This window comes from Chrysochloris asiatica, unplaced genomic scaffold (genome assembly GCF_000296735.1).
Source record: "Chrysochloris asiatica unplaced genomic scaffold, ChrAsi1.0 scaffold00009, whole genome shotgun sequence".
NCBI lineage: Eukaryota > Metazoa > Chordata > Mammalia > Afrosoricida > Chrysochloridae > Chrysochloris > Chrysochloris asiatica.
The window spans coordinates 29,572,246-29,584,324 of NW_006408527.1; the positions used below are offsets into that span (position 1 = coordinate 29,572,246).

The 12,079-nt window shown below is 37.3% G+C and overlaps 1 protein-coding gene across 1 annotated transcript in view; it reads right to left on the reverse strand.

Annotated features, from left to right (window-relative positions):
• Positions 1-12,079, reverse strand: part of LOC102824771 (complement factor H-like) — a 522,059-nt gene that overhangs the window by 326,921 nt on the left and 183,059 nt on the right. Inside the window, 3 exon segments of the mRNA XM_006834236.1 lie at positions 8,265-8,444; positions 8,531-8,713; positions 10,097-10,273. Of these exon segments, the coding sequence (XP_006834299.1) occupies positions 8,265-8,444; positions 8,531-8,713; positions 10,097-10,273 (540 nt within the window).

Genomic DNA, 12,079 nt, shown 5'->3' on the forward strand with positions numbered 1-12,079 from the left:
AAAAGAAACTCTGTAAAATCGAATGAACTCTGCTATACATTTGAAATTAGAGGTGCCAAGATGTCACAGGATTTTTAAGAAAGAGATAGAAAAACAGATAAATTGATGATAAAGACATAGGCATATGTATAGGTTGGTTGTGTGTAATTAAACGAATGAAGCAATGGGAGTCCAAATGTAATGAACATACTTAGTGCCCAGATGTTAAGGTAAATCCACCAAATTTCTGTTGTTTTTTTTTTTTAATATAGCCAACAAATAAAGATAATATAATTATTATTTAGAAACAGAGTTTCCACTGGGTTTCAAATTACCTTGTAGCTTGTACAAATCTAAGCATTTATAATAATACCTCTCTAAAACTTTTTAAAAGGCATAACAATATTGCTTTTAAAAGTTAGGAAGAAGAGCACACGATTTTAAAAGCATTGTAAACAAGACTTTACCTTCGCAAGTTAGCGTGGGATCCCACCTTCCATTTTTGCAGGTTGATTGTCTGGTTTCAGATTTTCCTTTACATTTATAAACTAAGATATCATTATGATTTAATACAGTCTGATCTGGTGGGGAGACTGATTCAATTTTATGTAACCTTGGTAATATACACTTCTTAAGTTGTTCTGTCGCTGTAAAATGAAAATATTCCCATGAAAGGCTGATTATAAAGAATCTAAGCAACTGCTATGTAACAAATGCTACAGAATCAATGATATAATGAAATTAGGATTTATTATTATAAATTCAATCAAGTTATTCTTGATAATACTGCCTGAGATGAGCTATTATGTATAAACAACTTTTGCATTCATCTTTAGAAATATGAGAGTAAATATCTGTCATAAATATGTTTTACACTTTTGCAATTAGAAGAGTCTAAGAAGTCCCTTTTTCTGAATGATCTACACCGTATCATCAGTAAGCATTCAACATAACATGGGCATACACTTGAAATGTGCATATTTCTTTGCTTCCCTGTTCTCAAGAGAGATTATATTTTTAAAATCAATAATCTAAAAGCATTATTGATTAAAAAATTTACTTGGAAAAAAAGTGCCATTGAATGTATTTTTAGAAAAGTAATGAAATAAAATTTAAAAACTGATATCGAAGATGTATTGTACAGAATTTGAATATTTTAACAGATCTCTTAAAGATGACTAGAAAAACCAAAACAGCTATATGAAATAAGAAATTGAGTGCTAAAAATTACAACCTATTATAAAATTTAATGATTTTGACCCATCCAGAATCTTCTGAGGAGGAAAATTTCCACTTGAAAGAACAAGCAGACCAGCCTGGAGCTGCTAGAAGAACAGAAGATACTTCTTGAAAGAAAGACTGGCAGGAAAAATAAATAACATTAATGACAGTCCAACTCACTGCAAGGAAGTTGTTTGCTGGGGAGCCATCAAGGCAAGTGGTCTGGTCCTCCCAGGGCAAATCCCGTTCCAAGACTGAGCCTCAAGCGGAATACATGAGCAGGCATGTGGTCTGACTGGTGACCACGTCATTATACCAATAAGGGGAAGTGGGGAAAAACAGCAATGAAGCTGTGAGCTAAGTGTGACCACGTTCAACAGACTGCTGTCTACCTGGATTGAGAACTGGTTTTCCAGCAGTATGGTAATACCTGGGGACTCCTGGATCCAGGGACAGGGACATGGCCATAGAGGATTAGAGTGGAGAGTGAAGCATCCAGCTGATATGAAGTGAGGTAAATGCACAAGAACATCCATACTTTGCAGATAGCACCCATTTGACCTGGCTTCAATAGCTGGTTAATTAGAACTTGACTAGAGGAATAAAGAAGAGGAAAGACAGTAATCCACTACAATTTAATGAACTTGACCTATACTTACAGATGTAGAAGCTCAAAAGAGGAAATAAATCCTTAGAGCGAGGATTATTCCCACCACCGCGGTACACAGGGTTGACAAAGATGGGCAACTTAGACATTGGCTACCCAAACTGGGGGTGCTACACAGGAATGAAGTGACTGGGTTACAAACTTTCAAGGGGGGAGCTAGTTTCTGAGGGTGTGGGGGAAGGCAGAATCTCCACTGAGTGGTTTCCAACCTGTCTTGATGGGGCTGGTGAAAGGAGATGAGGACAAGATTCGTGTGGTTCAATAATGACTAATTGCTATTAGGACTGATTGTGAGTGTTGCAAATGTAAAGGTAGAAACTTTGTAATTAAAGGAGGGGAGTGGTTGATCTTGCAGTCCAGGAGCAGAGGACCCTGGGACCATCAAGGGAGAAGAGTGGAGTGCAGGAACCTATCTAGAGAAGTAGTGACACCAGAGATGGAGGCAGAGAAATGACGTGGAGAGATGAAGCGGTTGGGGAATCTGAACTCAGAGAAGTAAAGGGGCTGTTTGCTAATGGCCAGGGGGTGGGTTTGTGGGGTGTGCCCTTTGGTTGTTTGAATGGTTGTATATTCTCAAATGCTTTGGTATACATCCTCCCCCCCCCTCAAAAAAAAAAAAAAAACAACAACAACTGAGGGAATAGAAGCAAATGTTGTTGAATGATGATGCATGGAGGGGATTGTAGTCATTGCAATAAAACAACATACTATAGGATGAATGTAAAGCTGATGTTCTGCCATGTAAACTATCACCCAATTCACAATAAAAACTTTAAAAAAAGCTAATGATCTTGAGACGCTATTTCAGAACATCTGGAAATCAAACAGCATTATAATTTCATATTAATAAATATTTGCTCATCCAAATGAGTTAATATATAGATCACGCTTATATAGCTGCATATTTCAATAATTCTAAGATTATAGGAGTCTATCTTGTATTTGATAACATGTATGTCTTTGATAATATTTGTTGTTCATTATTATAAAAAGCAAAGTTTATTGAGATTCAACAGAATTTAAAAATGTCAAATAACTAGGCAAAGAAAAGTAAAGATTTGTAATGTAACTTGGAAAGAAAGGAGGCTGGTTTAAAATATATCAGAGCCTTTAAGGGAAAATTCTCCTTTTTAGGAAGAATTAACCTATCATATGGTCTAGAGTATTACTGGAGACAAAGCAGGATAGTCTTTGATGGAGAGTAATTGCAAGGAGGTCTATGTCAAGAAGTACTGTAATTGATATGTCATGTGACAGATGGTTTTGTGAGTGGATTGGTTTATTAGAAGAAAAATAAACATGTCTGTAAGAGTGAAGATCCCAGAATAGAAAGAGATCAAAATACATTATTGTGGAGTAAGAACGTGGCTGCTAATCCAAAGGTTAGCAGTTCAAACCCACCAACTGACCCAGCTTTCTAGTTGATCCCTGGGAGAAAAACATGGCAATCCGCCTTGGACACCCTCTGAGGCACTTATGCTCTGTCTCATAAGTGACTTAAAATTGACTCAAAGGCAACGCATTTGTTTTTATACTTTTTAAAGGTCTACAGTAGCCAAATATCTGTGGAGAATTAAATTTAAGAGGCAATTCTGCGTTCAAAATGACATAATAATTGAAGCTAGGGTTTTGATACTGGTTAGAATTAAAAGCTGTAAGTTCTCATGCCTGATACTATCTTGAGTTTCCATCCATGTAGAAAGAGGTGAAATCATTTATTTATTGAGATTGCTGTTGTTAAATACCGTGGAGTCGGTAATGACCTATAGCGACCCTGCACAGGGTCTCCGAGGCTGTAAATCTTTACGGGAGTGGAACGCCTCATCTTTCTCCAGATGAACTGCTGTTAGTTTTGAACTGCTGACCTTGAGGTTGCCCGTCCGACTCATAACCACTACGCTACCAGAGCTCTTTATTGAGATTGTTGTTGTTATAAGGTGCCATCGAATCGGCACTGACTCATAGAGATCTTTTGCACAGCAGAATGAAAAAATGTTCGAACCTGGGCCAACCTCACTACTGTTGCCACACTTGAGTCCATCGATGCTGCCACCTGGCCAGTCCATCTCTTTGGGGGTCTTTCTGTTTTTCTCTGACCCTCCATCTTACCAAACATGATATCCTTCTCCAGCGACTGTTCCCTCCAGACAATATGTCCAAAGTATGAGAGATGAAGTTTGGCCGTTTTGGCCTTTAAGGAGCACTCTGGCTGCACTTCATCCAAAACAGATCTGTAAGTTCTTTTGGCTGCCCATGGCACTTTTAGTATTCTCCTCCAACACCATAACTCAAAGCCATCAATTCTTCGATGGTCTTCCTTATTCCCTGTCCAGCTTTCACATGTATATGAGGTTACTGAAAATACCATGCCTTGGGTCAGGCGCACCTTAGTCCTCAAGCTGACATCTTTGCTCTTCAATACTTTAAAAAATCTTTGTGAAGCAGATTTGGCTAATGCAATACGTCATCTGATCTCTTGACTGCTGCGTCTATGAGTGTGATAATTGATCCAAGAAGAATGAAGTCCTTAACAACTTCAATCTTTTCTCCGTTGATAAGAATGTTGTTTATTGGTCCAGTGGAGAGGATTTTTGTTTTCCTGACATTGAGGTACAATCCATACTGAAGGCTGTGCTCTTTGATCTTCATCATTAATTTTTTATGTCCTCTTCACTTTCAGCAAGCAAGGTTGCATCATCTGTATATCGTAGGTTGTTAGTGAGTCTTCCTCCAATCCTGATGACAAGTTTTTCTTCATAGAACACAGCTTCTCATATTATTTGCTCAGCATCCATGTTGAGTAAGTATGGTGAAATAATACAACCTTGTCGCACACCTTTTTTAATTTTAAAACATTCAGTGTTCCCATGTTCTGTTAGAACAACTGCTTCTTGGTCCAGGTACAGATTCCTCATGAGTACAATTAAGTGTTCCTGAATACTCATACTTAGCAATGTTGTCCATAGCTTGTCCTGAGCCACACAATCGAAAGCCTTTGCATATCAATAAAGCACAGGTAAACATCTTTCTGATATTCTCTGCTTTCAGCCAAGATCCATCGGACATGAGCAATGATATCCCTTGTTCCACGGCCGCTTCTGAATCCGGCTTGAACCTCTGGAAAATCTCTGTCAATGTATGTTTGTAGCTATTTCCATATTACCTTTAGCAAAACTTTCCTCGCTTGTGACATCAAAGAGATTGTCCAATGATTTCTGTATTCCATTGGGTCACCTATCTTTGGAATGGGCACAATTCCAAATGAGATCTCTTCCAATCAGTAGGCCATATAGTTGTTTTCCAAATTTCTTGGCACAAATGAGTGAGTGCCTCCAGTGCTGCCTCACTTTCTTGAAAGATTTCAATTTGTATTCTATTAATTCCTAGTGCCTTGTTCTTTGCCAATTCCTTCAATGTACCTAGGACTTCCTCCTTCAGTATCATTGGCTCTTGATCATATGCTCCCTCTGGAAGCAAAACATCAACCATTACCCCTTGGTACAGTGACTCTGTATTCCTCTGATCTTCTCTTCAAGCTTTCTGCATCATTCAATAATTTGCCCAGAGAATCTTTCAATAACGAAAGTCGAGGCTTGATTTTTTTCTTTAGTTTCCCCAGCTAAGAAATGCTAAGCGTGTTCTTCCTTTTTGGTTTTCTTATTCCAGATATTTGCACATTTTATTATATTTGTCTTTATCTTCTAGAGCTGATCTATGAAATTTTCTGTTCAGCTCTTGGACCTCCTCATTTCTTCAATTTACTTAAGCATCTCTACGCTGGAGAGCAAGTTTCAGAGTCTCTTCTGACATCCACTTTGACCTTTTCCTTCTTTCTTGTCTTCTTAATGACTTTTTGCTCTCTTCACGTATGATGTTCTTGATGTCATCCCACAACTCTTCTGGTCTTCGGTCTTTAGTGTTTAATGTATCAAATCTGTTCTTCAGATGATCTCTAAATTCAGGTGGGACATATTCAAGGTCATATTTTGGCTCTCGTGGGCTTGTTTTCATTTTCTTCAGCTTCAGTTTGAATTTACATATGAGTAATTGATGGTCTGTTCCACAGTCTGCCCCTGGCATTTTTTTGACTGATGATATGGAGCTTTTCCATCTTCTCCTTCCACAGATGTAGTCAATTTGGTTTCTATGTATTCCATCTGGCAAGGTCCATGTGTATAGCTGTCTGTTATGCTGTCTAAAGAAAGTATCTGAAATGAACAAATCATTGGTTTTGCAGAATTCTGTCATGCCTTCTCTAACATCATTTCTATCACCAAGGCCATATTTTCCAACTACTGGTCTTTCCTCTTTGCTCCCAACATTTGCATTCCAATCACCAGTAATGAGCAATACATCGTGATTACAAGTTTGATCAATTTCAAATTGAAGAAGTTAGTAGAATTCTTCTATTTCACCCTTGCTGGCTTTAGTGGTTGGTGCAAAAATTTGAATACTAGTGGTATTAACTGGGCTTCCTTGAAAGTGCATGGATATTGCCCTATCACATACAGCATTGTACCTCGTGACTGATCTGGATATTTTCTTTTCGACAATGAATGAAACACCATTCCTTTTCAATTTGTCATTCCCGGCATAGTAAACCATGTGGTTGTGAGATTCGAAATGGCCAATGCCAGTCCATTTCAGCTCACTAATGCCTAAGACATCGATGTTTATGTGTTCCATTTCATTTTTGGCAAATTCCAGTTTTCCAAGTTTCATGCTTCGTTCCATGTTCTGATTTTCAGTGGATGTTTACAGCTGTTTCTCTTCATTTTGAGTTGTGCCCCATCAGCAAATGAAGTTTCTGTGGGCTTTTCTCCTACGAGCGTAACTCCATTCACGCCATCATGGTCAACTCTACTTTGAGGAGGCATCCCTTCCCCAGTCGCATTTTGAGTGCCTTCCAACCTGAGCTCATTTTCTAGCAGGGTATCTGACAGTGTTTCTCTGCTATTTATAAGGTTTTCAGTGACTAAAGATTTGGAAGAAGTTCATCACTCTTTCTTCTTAGTCTGTCTTTGTCTGGAAGCTCATCTGAAGCTTGTCTCCCATGGTTGACCCTGCTGGTTATTTAAAATACCGGTGGCATAGCCCTCAGAATCATAGAAACTCACAAGCCACCACAGTACAACTAACAGATGACTGGTGGCCATTTGGGGTTATGTCGAAAATGTCACTTTAAATTTCAAGATCTCTGTGCATGCGTAATAGAACCCTCCAGGGGTGGGATGGGGTATCCATTCGCTCAGGTATCCCTTATAGTTATTAGAATGGAGGTGCGCAGTCAGCGAGAGACCAATGAACAATGAACAGATACGAAAAAAAAAAAAAAAAATGAGTGTCCACACCTTTATCTCCTCAGTTCTGTCAGGGGTTCGTGTCTGTTCTGATCCTTCCCCCACTTGTTCTCTCCCAAAATGGTGAGATTAGAGAGGACAAAAGTGAGGTTGTATCAGAAAGAATTGGCCATGCCATGATCAAGAACTTGTTAATTAAAAAATGTGAGGATTAATCAGCAACAGTTTACTGATTCATTTCACAAACTCTTAATTTAATGTTACTATATGTCATTCAATCTTTTGGATGTTGAGAATACAGCGGTTAACAAAACAGGTACAAATTCCTACTTCGATGGAATTTGAGTCTCAGCTTCACCATTGCCTGGGATTAATTAATATATAGAAATCTAAAGATTAAATAACAGTGGATATCGAGAAATCTTTGAATGAAGGAATCAAATAGAGTTTCCATAACACCCATTTAAAGGACATGTGAATCAGGACCCCCTCCTGCCAGTTAGACCTAGCCATCAAGAAGCAGGATGAATCATGGACAGGTAGAAGTCCATCAGATTTGTTTCCTGATCCAGCCACCACTGTCTGAGGACACTAAATTATTTATATTCTGATTGGGATAGTCTATGGCCACCTACTTTGCAGCACATTTACTATTTCCTGCTGTATTTGAAATAGTCTGAGAAATGAACATTGCTAGCTTTGAGAGAGAAGAGAGAAGCAAAATGGGCATTTTCTCAACTTTATGTCTTCATTTTCCTGGAACTGACAGAATAAGTCGTAGAATAACAATAATGATATTTATGCAAAATAGTTCTAGTTTTCCTGACACTTTGTGTTTTACTTTGTATAATATGGCAATCTATAAGTAACATTCAGCTTCACATTCATAGAAATAAACTATATTAATATCAGGAATGCAAGAATATATTGCTACTAGTTTATATTTTTACCCTGTAAACATATATTGTGTTATAGAGAATAAATTATTAGATTCATTATAACTTAAAGCCTGAGGTTTTCAACAATATTTCTAAATACATTTTTACAGTAAGTATATGAAATCTTGTTAAATGTTAATTATAGAAGCATATTCTCACCAATGCACTGAGGAAGTTCAGTCCACACTCCACGAACACATCTAATAAATTTGTGTCCATTCATCATAAATGAATCTTCACAACTGAACTCCACTACAGTTCCATGGTGATAAGGAGGTTCAGAGGGCAAACTATAGCCGTGTTCAAGTGCAGGGATATCGCCACATGTACTCTCTTCCTCTGTGAAATTTCACAAGAATAAGTTTATCTTTATAACATAACTTGTTTTTATATGAATATATTTTTTCTGATTTTATGTATATTACCAACACATATAGGCAAAGTTGTCCATTCTCCATCAACACATTGGATTTTCTTAGACCCCTTCAATAGGAATTTGGGATTGCAATCACATTCCACCACTTCTTTATGCTTATATTCTTCTTTCTTTGTCTCTTTAACTTCCCCATTGAGCAGTTGAGGAGGTGGGCCACATGATTTTACCTGCTCTAAAACACAAATACTATCATTTAAACAATTGTTAAGTAGTTCATATTACAATAAAACAAAATAAGCAAAATATAGATCTCCAATTTGTTATTTCTTTTATTACAGCATTCTTAAACCATGAAAAAGGAATGGTGCTTACCCCATATTCCTATTTTCCAATTCTGCTATTTAGACTGCATTTAAAAGCCTGGGGTTAGGGCTCAGTTGCTAACTGAATGAGAGGTCAGTGTCCCAATATCTATTATGTACTAGAAAAACGTGGCAATTTGCTTACTTGGAAACCCTATGGGGCGGTTCTATTCTGCCGAATAGGATCGCTATGAGCCGGTATTGCTCTGTGTCAATGGATTTTGGTTTGTTTTGTTTTTAAAATGAATTAGTTCATTGATGGTTGTCATACTTAACTCTTTCAAATACGTACAATAATTTTGGATTTTTATGAGATGTGTAGTGGTGGTGATGGGGCTGTGTGCCGTTGAATTCGTTCTGACTCAAAGTAACCCTATATAGATTATCTGGAGTGGTAAATTTATGCAGGAGCAGAAAGGCTCATCTTTCTCCCTTAGTGCAATTGTTGGATTTGAACTGCTAGCCTTGCAATAAACAGCCCAACTCAAAACCCACTTTGCTACCAGGGCTACTAAATATGTGCACAGATTAACAAATATTGCTATATAAATTGAAGTAGTATTCATTCTCCAGGGAAACATTGTTTCAAGATTTTTTTATACTAATCCTATCACTTGGGACAATCTGTGGATTAACATATTTTAGCATGGACTAAACCATACAAGTGATTGGGTTGACTTTAAGTGGTTTGGCTGTAGTTTAGACAAACACAATGAAACTTGAGTTACGGTCCATCTGTATAACTTTTTCATTAGTAGTGGCAGTATAAGTAAAGGAAAAGAAACAAAAGAAGTGTCTCTAATCTTGGATGCCATATATGTATCTCTGAATTACACAATACATTTTAGGGACCAGTGGGAAAGGTATTTCTGTGACCTGCCTACCATGACCTGCCTACCACCCAACCCATATCCTTCCCAGGCATAACATCTTTCATTTAATGTGTTGGATTATAAATAATCTTAAAGACCACAGAAAATGAAAAACAGAAAAAATATATACAAATATCTAAAAACAAAGTTCTTGTTGCATCAATTAACAAAGAACCAAACACACTGCCATAGGGCAATTCCAACTCAGTGACCCTATGTAGGGTTTCTGAGGCTATGAATATTTACAGGAATGAATAGAAATCTCTATCTTTGTCCTGTGGAGTAGCTGGTGAGTTTGAGCTTTGACCTTGTGATTAGCAATCCAGTGTTTATCCTGTAGTGCCCCAGGGCTGCTTTTTGCATCAATGGTAAGATAGTCACCTTTACATATTGGAATTTTAGGGGACCATCCAAAGTAGTAGCATTGAATTGAATCTGGTCCCACTATTTGATATTTCTGTGAACAGGAAAACTTCAGTACATCTCCAACTTTATATTTGTTTTTCTTAGGTGAGGCTTCTAAGGTTTTTGGTAACATAGGAACACTGCATTCTCTTTCTAAAACAAATGAGAAGTAAGAGAAAGATAAAGTAGTTTAATGAAAATATATAATTTATCATTGATGAAATAAACTTTATATGCATAATGTTAATACCATTATTATTCAAATTTATGCACCAACCACTAAAGCCAGTGAGGATGAAATAGAAGAATTCTACCAACTTCTTCAATCTGAAATTGATCAGACATGAAATCAAGATGTGTTGATAATTAGTGGTGACTGGAATGCAAAGGTTGGGAACAAAGAGGAAAGGTCAGTAGTTGGAAAATATGGCCTTGGTGATACAAATGATACTGGAGATCACATGATAGAACTGCAAAATCAAAGATTTGTATCATTTCAAATACTTCTTTAGATAGCATAAGAGACGATTATACACAGGACCTCACCAGATGGAATACACAGAAATCAAATTAACTACATATGTGGAAGGAAACGATGGAAAAATTCCATATTATCAGCCATAACAAGGCCAGGATCAGATTGTGAAACAGACCATGAATTGCTCATATGGAAATTCAAACTTAAGCAGAAGAAAATGAAAACAAGTTCATGAGAGTCCAAGTATGACCTTGAATATATCCTACCTGAATTTAGAGACCATCTGAAGAAAAGACTTGATACATTAAATACTAAGGACTGAAGGCCAGAAATTTGGGGGTAACATCAAGAACATCATATATGAAGAAAGGAAAAGTCATTAAGAAGACAAGAAAGAAGGAAAACATCAAAACTGATGTCAGATGAGACACTGAAACTTGCTCTCCAGCATAAAGATGCTAAAGCAAATGGAAGAAATGAGGAGGTATAAGAGCTGAACACAAAATTTCAAAGGTCAGCTAGAGAAGACAAAGTTAAATATTACAACAAAATATTTGCGAAGATCTGGAAGGACTGCTCAGCATTTCTCAAGCTGGGGGAAATGAAGAAAAAATTCAAGCCTTGGCTTTCCTTAGTGAAGGATTCTCTGGGAAAATTATCAAATGATGCAGAAAGAATCAAAGAAGATGAAAGATACACAGAGACACTGTACCAAAGGAAATTGTTGATGTTTATCCATTTTAAGAGGAAGCACATAATCAAGAGCCAATGATACCAAAGAAAGAAGTCCAAGGTGCATTGAAGGAATTGGCAAAGAACAAGGCACCAGGAATTGATTGATGGAACATAACTTGAAATCTTTCAAGTAAGTGAGGTGGAACTGGAGTCACTCACTCATCTATGCCAAGAAATCTGGAAGACAACTAACTGGCCAACTGATTGGAAGACATCCATGTTTGTGCCCATTCCAAAAAGAGGTGACCCAACAGAATGCGGAAATCATCAGACAATATCTTTGAAACCTCATGCAAGTAAAGTTTTATCAAAGGTAATATAGAAATGGCTGCAAGCATACATTGACAGAGAACTTGCAAAAGTTCAAGCCGGATTCAGAAGAGGACACAGAATGAGGAATATCACTGCTGATGTCCAATGGATCTTGGCTGAAAGCAGAGAATACCAGAAAGATGTTTATGTGTGTTTTATTGACTAAGCAAAAGCTTTTGATTGTGTGGATATGACAAGCTATGGACAACACTGAAAAGTATGAGTATTCCTGAACACTTAATTGTGCTCATGAGGAATCTATACATGGATCAAGAGGTAGTTATTTTAATAGAACATGGGAACACTGAATGGTTTAACATAAAGAAAGGTGTGCCACAGGTTTGCATTCTTTCACCATACTTCTTCAACCTGTATGTTGAGCAAATAATCCGAGAAGCTGGGTTATATGAAGATTGGAGGAAGACTCATTAACA